Source organism: Erythrolamprus reginae, unplaced genomic scaffold, assembly GCF_031021105.1.
Source record: "Erythrolamprus reginae isolate rEryReg1 unplaced genomic scaffold, rEryReg1.hap1 H_1, whole genome shotgun sequence".
Taxonomy (NCBI): domain Eukaryota; kingdom Metazoa; phylum Chordata; class Lepidosauria; order Squamata; family Dipsadidae; genus Erythrolamprus; species Erythrolamprus reginae.
Genome location: NW_027248462.1, coordinates 56,390 through 74,668, shown reverse-complemented (window position 1 = coordinate 74,668; position 18,279 = coordinate 56,390). Strand labels below are relative to the sequence as shown.

The 18,279-nt window shown below is 43.7% G+C and overlaps 2 protein-coding genes across 5 annotated transcripts in view; both read left to right on the top strand.

Moving 5' to 3' along the window:
• The window catches only part of LOC139155266 (protein kinase C and casein kinase substrate in neurons protein 3-like), a 98,706-nt gene extending 87,017 nt beyond the window's left edge, over positions 1-11,689 (top strand). For all 4 annotated transcript variants that reach the window (XM_070730382.1, XM_070730380.1, XM_070730384.1 and 1 more), the window contains one exon: positions 10,485-11,689. In XM_070730382.1, the coding sequence (XP_070586483.1) occupies positions 10,485-10,600 (116 nt within the window). In that variant the 3' untranslated portion in view covers positions 10,601-11,689. The remainder of the gene's footprint in view (positions 1-10,484) is intronic.
• Positions 11,690-17,435: 5,746 nt separating this feature from the next.
• Positions 17,436-18,279, top strand: part of LOC139155326 (cathepsin D-like) — a 44,919-nt gene continuing 44,075 nt past the window's right edge. The window contains exon 1 of the mRNA XM_070730453.1: positions 17,436-17,494. Coding sequence (XP_070586554.1) covers positions 17,436-17,494 — 59 coding nt within the window. The remainder of the gene's footprint in view (positions 17,495-18,279) is intronic.

Below are 18,279 nucleotides of genomic sequence, written 5' to 3'. Positions count from 1 at the left end.
CAGTGGGCCGCAATGCCGGGCAGCCATGGGAGGATTGCCTTTGCCTGGCGACACTTATTTTAGGGCCCAAAAGAAAGAAATACTGGGTCTTATTTTCCAGGAAACATAGTACAGTATTCCCTCGATTTTTGCGGGGGATGTGTTCCGAGACCACCCGCGAAAGTCAAATTTCCGCGAAGTAGAGATGCGGAAGTAAATACACCATTTTTGGCTATGGACAGTCTCACAAGCCATCCCTTAACACTTTAAACACCTAAATTACCATTTCCCATCCCCTTAACAACAATTTACTCACCATTATTACTGGTATATTGAATAAGACACTTAGTAATCCTGATATTTATAAACATAATTATTTACTAACAATAATTATTTTTTTTATTTATTTGCAAAAATTATTAGTTTGGCCTATGATGTATGATGTCATCGGGCGGGAAAAACTGTGGTATAGAAAAAAAAAACCTTGAAGTATTTTTTAATTTTTTAAGTATTTTGAAAAACCGTGGTATAGGCTATTTGCGAAGTTCGAACCCGCAAAAATCGAGGGAACACTGTAATTTTAAGATGGGGATAAGCAATCAGTGGCTTGTTGGAAAACTGCCGGCCAGGCTGGAAGGGAGAGTCGAGCAAGGGCCTAGCCTGGAGTCCTTCTGTAGCCGCAAGTGGCATAAACTTGACATCTCCCACCGACTCCCAGGATCCGTGATGCCTTCTCTAGTTGTTCCCAGGGAAAGACAAGCATTCTGGTGAGATTCTTGTAACTTAGTGGCAGATAATAAAGTTACTGACTTTTGTTATTCATAAATAGGCTGTGGTTGTTTGCACTTGACAAGGATCAGGAGATAGTGGTGTTTCCAGTTACAGAGGTGATGCATACAGGCCTTGTTCATCTAATATTATTTCCTCCTTTGCCAAAGTGGTCAGGATTAACTGAGAATGGTCCTGCCTCTTCCTAAGGCTGCTCCATGCAAGTTAGATTCAGTGCTATCTCAGTGAAGAGCTGATTTTATTTTTTTACTATCACACTTATTTTATTTTATTTTATGGGTGTGGCTTGCTGGCCATGTGACCAGGTGGGAGTGGCTTGACGATCATGTGGCCGGGGTGGCTTAAGGGTCATGTGACTGGCTTAAAGGTGGCTAATTTGACGCCAAGGGTTAGGGATAGGGTGCCTGGCCTCTCCTCACCTCAGAGAGGAGGTTGGAAGGAAAGACGGAAGGAAGGAAGGAGAAATGAAGGAAGGAAGGAAGGAGAAATGGAGGGAGGAAGGAAGGAGAAATGGAGGGAGGAGGGAAGGAAGGAAGGAGAAATGGAGGGAGGGAGGAGGGGAGGAGAAATGGAGGGAGGAAGGAAGGAAGGAGAAATAGAGGGAGGAGGGAAGGAAGGAAGGAGAAATGGAGGGAGGAGGGAAGGAAGGAAGGAGAAATGGAGGGAGGGAGGAGGGGAGGAGAAATGGAGGGAGGAAGGAAGGAGAAATAGAGGGAGGAGGGAAGGAAGGAAGGAGAAATGGAGGGAGGGAGGAGGGGAGGAGAAATGGAGGGAGGAAGGAAGGAGAAATGGAGGGAGGGAGGAAGGAAGGAAGGAGAAATGGAGGGAGGGAGGAGGGGAGGAGAAATGGAGGGAGGAAGGAAGGAGAAATGGAGGGAGGGAGGGAGGAGGGGAGGAGAAATGGAGGGAGGGAGGAAGGAGAAATGGAGGGAGGAAGGAAGGAGAAATGGAGGGAGGGAGGAGGGGAGGAGAAATGGAGGGAGGAAGGAAGGAGAAATGGAGGGAGGAGGGAAGGAAGGAAGGAGAAATGGAAGGAGGAAGGAAGGAGAAATAGAGGGAGGGAGGGAGGGAGGAAGGAAGGAGAAATGGAGGGAGGGAGGGAGGATGGGAGGAGAAATGGAGGGAGGAAGGAAGGAGAAATGGAGGGAGGAAGGAAGGAAGGAGAAATGGAGGGAGGAGGGGAGGAGAAATGGAGGGAGGAAGGAAGGAGAAATGGAGGCAGGAGGGAAGGAAGGAGAAATGGAGGGAGGAAATAAGGAGAAATAGAGGGAGGGAGGTAGGGAGGAAGGAAGGAGAAATGGAGGGAGGGAGGAGGGGAGGAGAAATGGAGGGAGGGAGGAAGGAAGGAAGGAGAAATTCTCTTTCCGTGCCCTTTTGCAAAAGTCCAATAGATGTTCATTTTTTTAATTTTTCATTGGTTTCATTGGCATTTCCAAGAAATTTAAAGCAAACTCCCCACCCCACCTCTAAGGGAGGGGGGGGGAAGGGAGAAGGAAGAAGAAAAGGAATCCAAAGCTACTTTCAGGCAAAGCCTCCACTATGTTTTCTCAACTGACAATGTAGGTCAGTTGAAGAGAGGCAGCTGAAAGGAATATTTTGAAAGAGAAGTAAAGAACTGCCCAAAAGCAGAAATAAATGGCAGAGAAAATCAGAGAAACAGAAGCTTCTCTCCATCTGGAGAAGGAAGGAAGGAAGGAAGGAAGGAAGGAAGGAAGGAAGGAAGGAAGGAAGGAAGGAAGGAAGGAAGGAAGGAGAAATGGAGGCAACAAGGAAGGAAGGGGTGGGCAATTAATTTATAATTATAATATAATTTATAACATATAACATATAATATTATATATAATTATAATTTATAATTATAATATAATTCACTCAGTTCTACCCAATAATACACAGTATTGGGTAGAACTGAGTTAATTATATTAATCCGGCCCTCTAAAACCATCCCAATTTATCATGCGGCCCCATGGCAAAAATTAATTGCCCACCCCTGTACTAGCGTAACAGTTGTTGACCCACTTTATTATGTCATAGAATAATGCCATTAAACGGCATCCTCATTTACAGTGAACTAAACAAAAGACATAGAGAGTTCTACTGACTCTGTTTCCTTCTGTCCCACTAAACATACCAGGCAATGTACTTGAGGGGATTGAGTTGAGGCTGAGTAACCAGAGAGTTTTGATGGAAGTTTAGATCAAAAATGGGGTTCTGTCTGTCAAACGTTATTCCAGCCAGGGCTGAAAAGAGTGGTATTAAGCCTGCAATTTTATCCACACAAGACATAAAGTTCTAGCTTTATGGTGAGGGGTTTGGGATTGGGTTTTGATTTGTTTTTTGTGCTCTTTGAGTAATTGATGATGCTAACCAACTGTCTGGACCAGTCTCTGCAATTTTCTTGGCAAGATTTTAGAAATGGTATGTCATTATGTGTTTCCTGGGGCTTAAAACACATGATTGGCCCAAGGTCATCCAGCTGTCCCGTGCCTTAATCACTACACTAAGCTGGATCTCTGTTGTAATGTTACATTAAAAGAATCTTGCGAGATGAAAGTATTCTCCCCTTTTATTAATTTCCAGAAAACCGATGAGAGTCTCTTTTGAAACATCTCCCACACCATTTCCCCTTCTGTGGCTGAGATATTTTTTACATGGCAATTGCCCCATCTGAGATTCTCCTTTCTAAAGTCATCCCTCCATACCATCTTGACGAGATACCATCCATACCATCTAGACAGCATACAAATCAAATCATAAACAAACAAACAAACAAAATTTCCAAATGTAAAATAATGCACTTGGGGAAAAGGAATCCTCAATCTGAGTATTGTATTGGCAGTTCTGTGTTAGCAAAAACTTCAGAAGAAAAGGATTTAAGATAGTGATTTCTGACAGTCTCAAAATGGGTGAGCAGTGTGGTCGGGCAGTAGGAAAAGCAAGTAGGATCCTTGGCTGCATAGTTAGAGGTATAACAAGCAGGAAGAGGGAGATTGTGATCCCGCTATATAGAGTGCTGGTGAGACCACATTTGGAATACTGTACTGTGTTCAGTTCTGGAGACCTCACCTACAAAACGATATTGACAAAATTGAACAGGCTACAAGAATGGTGGAAGATCTTAAGCATAAAACGTATCAGGAAAGACTTAATGAACTCAATCTGTATAGTCTGGAGGACAGAAGGAAAAGTGGGGACATGATCGAAACATTTAAATATGTCAAAGGGTTAAATAAGGTTCAGGAGGGAAGTATTTTTAATAGGAAAGTGAACACAAGGACAAGGGGGCACAATCTGAAGTTAGTTGGGGGAAAGATCAAAAGCAACATGAGAAATATTATTTTACTGAAAGAGTAGTAGATCCTTGGAACAAACATCCAGCAGATGTGGTTGGTAAATCCACAGTAACTGAATTTAAACATGCCTGGGATAAACATATATCCATCCTAAGATAAAATACAGAAAATAGTATAAGGGCAGACTAGATGGATCATGAGGTCTTTTTCTACCGTCAGTCTTCTATGTTTCTAAGTTTCAAAATGAAACAAGGTTGGCAGAAGAAACGAGGAGCTATCTCTTTTTCAGTATCCTCAACCTATGGTACTCATTAATTAATTAAATTTAATTTCTATGTTGCCTAACTCCCTTGGGACTCAGGGCGGCTCACAATAAAAACAGGTATAGATCCATATAAAAGACATTTCATTTTAAAAGAGTTACAGTCATTCAAACATTCATGGGCCGACCTTACTAATCATCCCCCCTCCCAAGGTCAGTGGCCCCAAGCCTGTTGGAAAAGTCAGGTCTTTACAGCTTTCTGGAAGGCCAATAAAGTGGGGGGTAGTACAGATCTCAGGAGGTAGCTTTTTCCAGAGAGTCGGGGCCACCACAGAGAAGGCTCTACCCCATGGACCAACACCTTGTATTGTGACCGGAGGCCGATAGGAAGCCAGTGCAGCTCGTGAATAATTGGTATAGTGTGGGTGCATCTAGGGGCATCCACAAGAGCTCGCACGGCTGCATTCTGGACCAACTGTAGTCTCCGAACGTTCTTCAGGGCTAGCCACTTGACTCCCTTCTTCTCTTCAGTTCCACTCAGCCTGTGGGGACCTACTGCTAAGACTGAGGGGTGGGAAGAGAAGAGGACAGCCAGTTCATCATTAGGATTCTCGGGAGACAGGCTAGACTTAGTAGATTTATCCATCCCCACTTTAGCAGTACTGAAAAGGGTTTTATCCCCACTACAGTTGGCATTAGGAATTTTCACTTGGATTTGCATAAGGCAACTAAGATTAAAGTATCCCTCCTCCCTGCTTCACAGCCCTATTGAATATTTATTTGTGCTGGTTCTAATGGGAAACCTGTTCCCCTTTGTCCAGCTGTGGCTGATCAGCAGAGTGGCCATGGTTCCTTCTGTCACGGGACCATGGTCAAGGACCTTCTCCTTTTTGTGGGAGGAGCGAAACATTAATACAGCTAGACCTCGACTTTGCAACAGTTCATTTAATGATGCTCGAAGTCACAACACCAGGGGTAGGTTCTACTAACCATGCTCACCCCTTTGCATCGCGCCGGAAGTGTGCTTGTGCATGGGTGTGCATCCCTTCCTGGAAAATTAACTTCTGCACATGCGCAGAAGCAAAATCAAAGATGGTGGCGCCCAACCGACAGAACCGGCTCCTGTGATGTCACCACTGGTTTATTAACGGTTCTAAAGAACCGGTTAGAACCGGTAGGAACCCATCTCTACACAAGAGTTGGCCTTCTCCGGGTCCCGTTGACTAAACAATGTCGTTTGGCAGGTCCCAGGGGAAGAGCCTTCTCTGTGGCGGCCCCGACCCTCTGGAACCAGCTCCCCCCTGAGATTAGAACTGCCCCCACCCTCCTTGCCTTTCGTAAACTCCTTAAAACCCACCTCTGCCATCAGGCTTGGGGGAACTGAGATAACTTCCCCAGGCCTATATTGTTTATGTATGGTATGTTGTGTACATGTTTTTTAAATTGTGGGTTTTTAGTTTTAATTATTAGATTTGTATTGTACATTGTTTTTTCTATTACTGTTGTGAGCCACCCTGAGTCTACGGAGAGGAGTGGCATACAAATTTAATTAATAAATAAATTGCACTGAAAAAAGTGACTTATGACTGTTTTTCACACTTACAATTGTTGTAGCATCCTCGTGGTCATGTGATCAAAATTCAGACTTTGGCAACGAACTCCTATTTACAATGGTTTAAGTCAGGGGTGGATTCCCATTGGTGCGCTGCATGTACAGCTTCTGTCTTCCTGTGTGTACGCGCATGTGTCTCAGCCTGTTTTTGCTTCTGTGCATGAGCAACTAGCAACATCCTGCAAGGGAATGCGCACAAGTGAGAGATTTCTGTGATTATTATTATTTTTTGGATATATGCCCAGAAGGAAATAAATGATGGAATCTCTCTCTTGCACGCGTCCCTTAATCTTTGGCTTCCTGTGCATGCACAGAAGGAAAAATGTGCACACCACAGAACAGAAGCTGCGCGTGTAGTGCAACTTTCACTATCGGTGCTCCGCCCTCATCCATACTGGTAGCAACTCAATACTGGTTTCAGTGTCCCTGAGTCTTGGGATCACCTTTTGCAACTCCTATAGCAAGCCAAGTTAATAGGGAAGCAAGATTCACTTAACTGCATTGTTACTTATTTAACAACTGCAGTGATTCACTTAATAAATGTGGAAAGAGAGCTCATAAAATGGGGCAAAAGTCACTTGTGTCTTGCTTAGCAACAGAAATTTTGGATTCAATTGTGGTCATAAGTCGAGGACAATGCAAAATTGGTACAGGTATATGGTGAAACACATTCAATTTGAGATTATGGATAAAAGGATGAATTCGATTAATGAAACTGATTTGCAACAGCTGATGGGGCAATGGGAGAAGGTAAGACGATATATGGCGAGTAGGATCCGAGACCAAGCTATAAGAAACAAGTTGGAATCACTCTATAATATGTAAAGAAATATTTCACTCTTGGGTTTAAATGATTTATACAAGAAATACCCCCAACTGGTGGTGGGGTATGATTGATTGTCTGGTGGTTGGCACAATCACTGAGCACATGTTATATGTTGTGTGTGTGTGTTATATTATGAAAATAAATAAAAATATTAATAAAATAATAAAAAAAATAAGTCGAGGACTACCAGTAATATTTATGAACAAAACAGATGCCCTACAAACCAAACATAGAAGGCAAACATGCGTCCTACTTCCAGCGTCGGAGTTGTTACCGTATACCAGATCTCGAAGGTAGTTCAAGCCTCAACTAATTGGCATCTCTGTCTCTTGTTTCAGAATACAGACTCATGCGTACGCATAATTTCACCCTCTTACTCATTAAGGCTCAGCAAGGTACATGTGGCTCATTTTCTCAGAGCTGCGGGGGCTGATTCTCGAGAGATCTTCCCCAAACATTACTTTTCCTTAAGGAAACATCAAGATTCTGGGCCATTAACAAGCAATCTTCTAAACAAAGGCTTGGCTGGCCAGCAACCACAATGCTATTGGGAAAGTGTTGTAACACCACAAGAGTTTAGCTACAGTTGCCTACTTGTAGGCATACCGTAATTGAAATTGGTGGGCATGCTGGCTCCTTGAGTAATATCTAACCTGAATGGGGAATTAAGGAAGTGGCAATCTGAAGAGTTCCAGGATGGGGAAGACAATTCTAAAACTTGATTGATTTCAGCCTGCTTTTAATTAGCAAAAATAGATGGCATATTATAGCTGCTTGTTTTTGATAGGTTAGAACTTGAGATGAGGTGGCTGGCTTTGAAATTTGTGTGTGTGTGTCATGTGTAATCATTTACGTAAAATTCATGTTAATAAAATGCAGAGAGGAAGATGGGCCTGAAAAAGGATGTAATAAACAAAACGACTAAAAAAATTACTACCATCAAAAATCTTTTATCTTGATCTTTAAAAAAACAAAACAAAAATGCATTGCTTTAAATCAGTTTTTCTTCCAGCACGGTATGTTAATTCTTTTGGTAAGTCTCCATGCTTGCACAATCCACCTTTTTGCTTTAATGGATTTTAAATTAATCTCTAGGAATATAGCCAAGAAAAAAACAAATGCGTTCCCAACACTTAGACATCAACCCAGAATCATATGAACAGTCCTACTATTCTAAATGTAACAATACCAGAACAAGGCTGGTATTAATAGCAATATAACATATCTTCAAATAATTAGTCCATTAAAATAACATTAATAAATATTTAATAGATTTTCACTGTATTTGGATACCTTGTTGGGGAAAAAAATTCTGAAAAGCAACCCAGAAATCCTTCGATTGTTTTAGAATATGTGTCAAACCATTCTCTTAATATAGGTAGTCCTCGACTTACAACCACAATTCTGTCCAAGATTTCTGTTGCTAAGTGAGACATTTGTTAATTTTGTCCCATTTTACGAACCTTCTTGCCATAGTTGTTCAGTGAATCACATGCAGCTGTTAGGTTTGTAACACAGTTGTTACGCTTCACCATTGATTCGCTTGTCAGAACGTAATCTTGCAAAAGGTGATCTCATGAACCTGGGACACAGCAACTGTCGTAAATATGACTCAGTTGCCAGGTTGTCAGGTGAATGCTGCAACGGTCATAGTTTTTTTTTCACACGTAAGTGTGAAAAATGATCATGACTCACTTTTTTCAGTGCCGTTGCAACTTTGAGCGTTCACTAAACCAACTGTTGTAAGACGAGCACTATATGTAGTTATGCAATTTGATTATTATTATTATTATTATTATTATTATTATTATTATTATTATTATTAATTAGATTTGTATGCTGCCCCTTTCCGTAGACTCGGGGCGGCTCACAACACAATAAAAACAGTTTATAACAAATCTAATAATTTACAATTTAAAATATTTAAAAATCCCATTATTAAACAGACATACACACAAGCATACCATACATAAATTGTATAGGCCTGGGGGAGATATCTCAGTTCCACCATGCCTGATGACAAAGGTGGGTTTTAAGGAGTTTGCGAAAGGCGAGGAGGGTAGGGGCAGTTCTAATCTCTGGGGGGAGCTGGTTCCAGAGAGTCAGGGCCGCCACAGAGAAGGCTCTTCCCCTGGGGCCCGCCAAATGACATTGTTTAGTTGACGGGACCCGGAGAAGGCCCACTCTGTGGGACCTGATCGGTCACTGGGATTCGTGCGGCAGAAGGCGGTCTCGGAGATATTCTGGTCCGATGCCATGAAGGGCTTTAAAGGTCATAACCAACACTTTGAATTGTGACCGGAAATTGATCGGCAACCAATGCAGACTGCGGAGTGTTGGTGTAACATGGGCATATTTGGGGAAGCCCATGATTGCTCTCGCAGCTGCATTCTGCACGATCTGAAGTTTCTGAACACTTTTCAAAGGTAGCCCCATGTAGAGAGCATTACAGTAGTCGAACCTCGAGGTGATGAGGGCATGAGTGACTGTGAGTAGTGAGTCCCGGTCCAAATAGGGCCGCAACTGATGGCAGATCAGTTTATGAATTCAAGCTACAGTGATCCCTCGATCATCGCGAGGGTTCCGTTCCAGGACCCCTCGCGATGATCGATTTGTCGCGAAGTAGCGGTGCGGAAGTAAAAACACCATCTGCGCATGCGCAGATGGTGTTTTTATTTCCACCGCAGCAGCGAGGAGCCGAAGATTGGGTTTCCCCGCCGCCTCGCTGCTGCTGCTTGTCCGCGCGCGTGCCGCCCGCCCCCCCCACGCTGTTGCTGGGGCCGCTTCTCAGCTGAGAAGCGGCCCTGGGGTTTCCCCGCGCGCGCGCGTGCCGTCCGCCCCCCCGCGCTGTTGCTGGGGCCGCTTCTCAGCTGAGAAGCGGCCCTGGGGTTTCCCCGCGCGCGCGCGTGCCGCCCGCCCCCCGCGCTGTTGCTGGGGCCGCTTCTCAGCTGAGAAGCGGCCCTGGGGTTTCCCCGCGCGCGCGCGTGCCGCCCGCCCCCCCGCGCTGTTGCTGGGGCCGCTTCTCAGCTGAGAAGCGGCCCTGGGGTTTCCCCGCGCGCGCGCGTGCCGCCCGCCCCCCCGCGCTGTTGCTGGGGCCGCTTCTCAGCTGAGAAGCGGCCCTGGGGTTTCCCCGCGCGCGCGCGTGCCACCCGCCCCCCGCGCTGTTGCTGGGGCCGCTTCTCAGCTGAGAAGCGGCCCTGGGGTTTCCCCACGCGCGCGCGTGCCCGCCCCCCCCGCGCTGTTGCTGGGGCCGCTTCTCAGCTGAGAAGCGGCCCTGGGGTTTCCCCGCGCGCGCGCGTGCCGCCCGCCCCCCCCGCGCTGTTGCTGGGGCCGCTTCTCAGCTGAGAAGCGGCCCTGGGGTTTCCCCGCGCGCGCGCGTGCCGCCCGCCCCCCCGCGCTGTTGCTGGGGCCGCTTCTCAGCTGAGAAGCGGCCCTGGGGTTTCCCCGTGCGTGTGCCGCCCACCCGCCCACGCCGTTGCTCGCGCCTTACCGGGGCAAGAGGGGGAAGACCCAGGGAAGCCTCTGCCCGGCGGGGAAACTCCACCATCTACGCATGTGTGGAAGGGTACGCATGCGCAGATGGTGGAGTTTACTTCCGGGTTGAAAACTCGCGATATAGCGTTTCGCAATAGGTGAGATCGCGAAACTCGAGGGACCACTGTATTTCACCCTTCTCATTATCTGTAATAATTTACGAGACCCTCCCCTGCTTTTCCTTTTCAGGAGAGCTTCTCACCAAATTGGAAGACGAGGATGAACAAGGCTGGTGCAAAGGAGTGACTGACAGTGGACACGTGGGCCTCTACCCTGCCAATTATGTGGAACCCATACAGGGTTAGATAGAATGGGCAGAATCGGGGGTGGGTGGGGATGGGGAATTACCCAATCAGTAAAATTACATCTCTATATAGTTTGCATTTTTGAGATTGCATTTTCCAAGACAGAAAGATGCAAAATTCAGTTTCTTCAGAGATCCGGTTGCATTTTGATAGTCATGAAAGTTCTTAGCCTATGTAGTTGCGAAGTTCACCCGGAAAACTGTGGGAAATGGTAGTGAAATCTCAGAAGCTACAACGGGTGGGTGGGTCCACATGGCACCCCACATGGGTGGTTCTGGCTTCTGCATTCAGCCTAGCTTTTTGTCCTTCCCTTTAGTTATAGAATTGCAAGGCAAGCCCTCTGAAGCGCCATTTAAATATTTTATTCACAGAAACCAAGGCTTTTGTTGTTTTGAGGGTGACGCAAAATTGGTAAAATAGACTCTAGAATAATAAAGACTCAGAAGCAAAGCTGCGTAAAAGTATAGTCACCAAATTCCTCTACATAGCACTTGTAAGTAACTACAAACACATACTCACATACATCTATTGAACACATACATCCGGTCTGATTTACAAACTCAGTATGCCTGCGGATTTTTATGTGCTTACGTAGTTATTCGTCCTTTCTTCTTGTTTCTCTGACACACAAACAAATCAAGGTGCCTTAAAGCTCTCCTTTATTTGCCACAGAGGTTGAAAGCACCGTGCCCTGAAGGGCTGGTCAAACTTCACAAGAAGCAAAACAAGAAAGATGTCTCACAACCCCACAAATTCTCTTTAGTCACATCTTAATCCAAAGATCTGCAGCACGTGAGATGGATATGCATTTGAAAATGGCCCTCACATGGCCAGTTAGTGAAGTGTGGGAAGTTTGTAAGGCCCAACCACGCCGTTCTTTCAACACATCCCTGGATGACTGATATTTGGGAAAGAAAAACTATTCAGAAGCAACTTCACTCCACCTATAGAAGTGCACTCCATCCATCAAAGTGTGGAAACAAGGCTGAGACAACCAAGATGAATTTGTGAACATCTGTGGGTTGTTGGGTTTTTTTAATTGATATTTTAGTAGCTGTGGATTTTGGAAAATAAATAAATAAATAAGCATAGTGGCCATTTTTAGTTTTTTTTTTTGTTTCCATGCTTCTGGTTCTTATGACACATTTAATCCTACAAATACATGGGCAGGGGCTGATGTAAGCCAGTTGGTGTGCTTGTTGGTGTGCTTCCAGCATTTTATTTACACTTTTCTCAACGTATCTATTGTCAGTTTAATTGATAATAATCCAGAAGCTGTGTTAAGATACAATTATGTAGGTCATACCAGTTCTAACCATTGTGGTTGATCTCCAAAAACTAAGTGGGGTTTAAAGCTGGTTAGAACTTGGCAAAAAAAGGCATCAGGAAATCCCAAGGCTATAGACAAGATTGTAAGTTGGAAAACCATGATTGGAGAAGATAATGACAAAGCACTTCTGTATTGTAGGAAAACTGCATGGAGATAGACGTAACAGATTTGAACTCGGCTCAGAGGAAAACATATCTCAGCTGAGCTTTGCCTCATAGTCAACTGTCATTTGATTTTCCCACCCCAGGTTAAATAAATCTCTCTCTAAACATTAAAAGAGGCATTACAAGGCATTTCTCTACCCCAGGAAACATCTGGATCTCCTCTGCAGAAAATCATAATATGGAAACAAAGCGAGGAGAAACCACCCTAAGGTGTCAGCCATAGAAAATCTCACCAAATAATAATGATACGAGGTGGAGGGAGGAATTAAATACATTAACTATTTAACTGTGCCATTAACTATTTAATCATGTTAATTAAATTGCTAATTAGCTGTTTTATTAATTAAACCATTAAAAAAGAACATGAAACAATGTACAATGTATGGAATAAAGCAAAGTACAACAGCAATAGGAGCTCTAACAAAATACATGATTTGGGTAAAGATATAAATAAAAAAGGAATAACTTTAGTGCAATTACTGAAACAATGACTTAACAACCAGCCAGTGGGACATCCATACATCACAGCACAAATTTGTGTATGAAAGCTTTCAGGTCTTCAGTGCTTTGCAAAAGATCGACAGGATGTGCCATCCAAATCTCCCGGAAATGCCAGCACGGCAGCAGATACCAATTCTTCCTAAAGTGGGAGGGTCAGGGGACGGATGGCTAGTAGTTAATTTAGTATTTTTTGGAGTATAAGATGCACCTTCGTTTTGGGGAAGGAGAATAGGGGGGGGAAATCTACCTACCAAGTATTTACCTAGCTCAGTGGTCCCCAACGTTTTTTCCACCAGGGACCAGTTTCAGCAAGACAATTTTTCTATGGCCCAGTGGGGTCGGAAAGGGGTGTGGTTGGGGGCGGGATTAAGCATGGGGGTGCTGGTCCTCCCTGCCCCTCTTTCCCGCCATCGCCCTGTGGCCGGCAGAACCTGCCTCCCAAGCCCTCTTGCCCGGCGGGAGGCTAAGCGCTGGAGAGAGGGGGTCAGGCTGGCCCTCCTGCCTCCTCCCAGCCAAAAACGCAAAAGCGCACCGCGGCAGAAGCCAAAAGAGGCTTGAGCCTCTCAGTCCTTCCCGCCACTCTGTCCCATCCATCGTCGTGTGGCCGGCAGAACCTGCCTCCCGAGGCCTCTTGCCTGGCGGGAGGCGAAGCGCTGGAGGGAAGGGGTGGCGGCAGGAGGGCCGGCAGCTGCTGACTCCACGGACCGGTGCAACATGCCCCGCGGCCCGGTACTGGTCCTCGGCCCGGTGGTTGGGGACCCCTGACCTAGCTAGTGTCCTTAGTCTGATTAGCTTCAGCACATTTTATCCCCTGTTTAGGGCTGAAAAAAATGTTCGCAGGGAGTAACACTGAAAAAAAGCCTGTAAAGACTTAGGGCTAGAAAAAAACTTTCTTCGGAGTAGCAATGAAAAAAAAGCCTGCAAGCCAGGAAGATCATTAGCACCTCAGGGCTGGGGAAAAAAAGCTTTTTAAAAAAGCTACATTTGGAGTATATTACATACTAAAATTTTCAGCCTCCTTTGGATGTGTGTGCATCTTATACTCTGAAAAATATGGTAGTTCTCAACTTATGACCACAATTGGGACCAGAATTTCTATTGCTAAGCAAAGCAATTTAGTGTGATTAGGTGTGATCAGGTGTGATTTAAGTACCTCATACCTGATCTTACAATCTTTCTTGCTACTTTTGTTAAGCGAATCACTGCAAAGTTGTTAAGTGAATCAGATGGCCATAAAGTGAATTCAGATATCCCTATTAACTTTGCTTGCTAGAAGCCATCTGGGAAGGTTGCAATCGGCAATTATGTGATCCCAGGATAAAATGCAGTGTTTATCAATCCCCATCCGTGGCAGAGAACCCAGTTGTTAAATTATTTGAATCCCACCACTGGCCAGGATGCATTTGGAATTTACAGATTTCTCTCTTTTGTGGTATGGGCTGCTACGCTTTGGAGAACCACTGGCCCATTGGCAGGAGCTCTCGGCTCAATCCACCTCCCAGATTATGAGTTCAAGTTAACTTCCTCATAGAGGATCAGATGTTATAGCAGAAAAATAATAGTGTTGGAAGCAGGAGACACTGTATCTGTCCAAGCTTTACTTAAGAATCTCCACTGATGGAGCATCCGTAACTTGTCAAAGGCAGGCCATTCCACTGATTAATTATTCTAACTCTAAGGAAACTTCTCCAAATTTCTAAGTTGGTTTTCTTCTTGATTAATTTCCGTTCATTGCTTCTTGTTCTGCCTTCAGGTGCTTTGAAGAATAGACTGACCTCCTCGATTCTTTGCAGCAGACCCTCAAATATTGGAACACTGCTATCATGTCACCCCAGTCCTTATTTCCATTAGGCTAGACATACTCAATTCCTGCAACCATTCTTCACGTTTTAGTCTCCAGTTTCCTAATAATCTTTATTGCTCCTCTATGCACTCTTTCTCAACACCTTTTTAATATCATGCCTGAATGCAATAGTCCAAGCATGGTCCTACCAAGAGAATATAAATCACACTGGGACACTATTAATTCACAGGTATTTTCAGAGCAAATAGAAGGATAGTGCCTGGATGTCCTCTTAGCTCTTCCTTATAGAAACCTTTCATTTTTTAATTTTTTGCAAGTACATAACTATAGGGGAGAACTATTGACTGTTATGTTCTTTGCATTCTCTTCCTGACTAGTTGGAAACCGATGTGGGTGTTTTGAAATCGCCAGCAACAGAAACCACCAGGGAGTGAATCCAAACAACTTTTGAGAGGCTTGTGAGAAGAAACATCTTCTCCCTAGCATTTATTCCCGCACTATGTCAGAGTCCGCTTAAAACTTCCTTTTAATGACACTGTAATCCCTTAATTCAAGGTAGAGTCAGGGTGACTGGATGGAGCTGAGAATTTCCTGTCTGGGTGCCCTTCCTGTTGCCATGTGGAGTTCGCAACAGATTTTTTTTCTTTGCACAAAAGGGGATTGATTACATGACCCTAGGATATCACAATTATAAATATAGGTCATTCGGCAAGTGTCTAAATTTTGATCACATAGAAACATAGAAGACTGACGGCAGAAAAAGACCTCATGGTCCATCTAGTCTGCCCTTATACTATTTACTGTATTTTATCTTAGGATGGATACATGTTTATCCCAGGCATGTTTAAATTCAGTAACTATGGATTTACCAACCCCGTCTGCTGGAAGTTTGTTCCAAGGATCTACTACTCTTTCAGTAAAATAATATTTTCTCACATTGCTTTTGATCTTTCCCCCAACTAACTTCAGATTGTGTCCCCTTGTTCTTGTGTTCACTTTCCTATTAAAAACACTTCCCTCCTGAACCTTATTTAACCCTTTAACATATTTAGATGTTTCGATCATGTCCCCCCTTTTCCTTATGTCCTCCAGACTATACAGATTGAGTTCATTAAGTCTTTCCTGATACATTTTATGCTTAAGACCTTCCACCATTCTTGTAGCCCATCTTTGGACCCGTTCAATTTTGTCAATATCTTTTTGTAGGTGAGATCTCCAGAACAGAACACAGTATTCCAAATGTGGTCTCACCAGCGCTCTATATAAGGGGATCACAATCTCCCTCTTCCTGCTTGTTATGCAGCCAGAGGTATAACAAGCAGGAAGAGGGAGATTGTGAATACAGCATGACCACAGAGATGCTGCAACAGATGTAACTAGGAAAAACGGTCATGTCACAAGTTTTCTAAAGTGTTCTAACTTTGAACAGTCACTAAATGAACTGCTGTAAGTTGAGTACTGTATTACAGATAGCCCATAATTTATGGGCCATAACTTAGAAATAATTTCTTAGTGACTGAAATTACAACTGGTCTCCACAGAACTACTTACAACCCAGATTTGAGGTTTCTATGGCGACCCACCCCTTGCTTGGCAACTAACCTGCATTTAAGAGCTCTGATTCCCTGGTCACATGACTCTGCTTTTTGCTTTTGTTTTTTGCCAGAAATTGGCATTGACTTCCAGTTTCTGGTAAAAAAATACCCTTTAAAGAAAATGAGTTCACTTAATGACCATCACCCCCCAAAAATATCATAAAATCAGGCATGATCACATGGTGACCAGCTTAACCAAAAGCACAATTTATGGCTAATTCATGACTCAATTGTGGATGTAAGTTGAGGACTATCTATTCAGAAGAGGATGGGACTTTCAGGCAAAACAGATGCTAATATTGGCCTTAAGTTCAAGAAAAGCTTTAATTTGCAAAATGAAAAAGTGAGTCATTCTTGAGTCCTTTTTAGTTAGCTGTTTCCCTTCTGCCTAACTTAATCAGCAACTGCAGCTGTCTCATAAGCAAGCAGTTCACAATGAATTGTCTTCAAAAGCCTGAGTGTTTCCTCAAACCCTACCTTAGTGACTATAAATATTTTGAAGTGTGATTGAGATAGAATAATAAATACACTGGGGATTGTTGCAGTAACTTCATCTTAACGAAACGTAGTTTTCTCACCTGAACAAAAGGTTTGCAACATTTGGCACAACAGGAAAAAAAGTGGGTGGATTAATAAGGTCTGGTCAGTTGCTATGATAGAAAAAAAATTACAAAGTTAAATTAAGGAGACATCAGAGCTAGGAACCATTATTTTATCAGACCTGGATAGGTTTTATAGTTTATCTCAATGACTAGATTGTAGTCTGGTGAGAGGGAGAGAGGTTTTTTGTATGCATAGTAACTATCTCTTTGTGTCCCAGATTTATATAAGCATAGTTACCTGATTTTATTTTTGTTTTAAAGAAAATAAAAACAAAACAGAAGGGGAATTTCCCAGCTGTTGTCCGCTGATTCATATAATATTTCCTGCTGCCAAATTAATCTCTCTGTCTTGATGGCAAGAGATACTGTATATCGCACCAATGATGGCTCTACCTATTCAAGGGCTTCAAGGAAAATTGTTTTGTTTCTGAACCCTCAGGTTTTCATGACACAAACAGGGAATACAACAAGTTCTAGCCAAACATTAAGGAGATCTGCTTTCGGACTGAGCTCGCCTGACGACCAAAGAGTTCAGAGCTATCAAAATTCACTGCTCATTAATGAGTGCGGCAAAGCATTTTTGACATCAGGTGCTCTTAGTCAATTGAAACATGAACCCCAATAATTACATAGAATAGAGGCGGTAAACCCCAGCAGTCCTAACCAGTCAGGATCTACAACCCACATTCCTAGGTCCTATGGGCGAGGCAATAATGCTACTCCCCAGCCAGTGCAAATATACTTCTCCATCCCCGTGAAAAATAATCCGGGTGCATTCAGGACACACGGAGGAGGGAATTCCTGCTGGAAACTGAACCGAAGGACTGAACCGACGGAAGATGGGAGGCAGAATCTGGATCATAATGCTGCTGGCAATTGGGATTGAAGGGCAAATCCGGTGAGATAATGCAAGATGGTTATTGAACTCTGGGCTGCAGAGGAATACCTAGGAATTTAGATCCTCATAGAAGATAGGATAGCCTTTTTTAGTTTCAGATGCGACATCTGGGCTGGACCAGTTAGTTCCCAACTTCCTGGTTAGCAGGGTGAATTCTGTAAACTCTAGTCCTCATTCTAGTTTAGGGGGGAGGGTTGAGGGGCCCTCGATCATGGAAGAAGAATAAGATTGCAGAGAATTTGAAGAATCAAGCTATAGGGATTAGAAAAGGATCTCTGTGAAGTTAATGTAATGATCTACTTTTCCCTTTTCTTTGTACTGGGATACAGAGGGAGATCCTGGAAATAGTGGAATTTTAGTTTCGATAAATCTTGAGATCACCTGGTTGTGGAAACTTAGATTAAAATAATAGATCAGTCAAACCGATAGATAATATTATTCAAGAGAGAGGACTCTCCTCTCTCTTGAAGGATGCTGGCAGCTTAACATGTGAATCTGTGGCTGCCCATAGACTGTCCATAGACTTAACTCCCAACAGCTTTACCCAGCGGGTTGAGAATTCTACCTTAGTAATATCTGAAAAAGTAGAAGTTCTGACACATCTGAAATTTTAGATGTGAGATAGGAAAAAAGGGACTTTCTATCATGCAGGAAAGTGTCTTCAAAGGAGGCAGAAGAAAGAACAATGCAGAGATTTCAGATAAAAATAAGAAGTATACATTGCAGTGTTTCTCAACCTTCTTCAGCTAGGCTAGCTAGGAAATTCTGGGAGTTGAAGTCCTTCC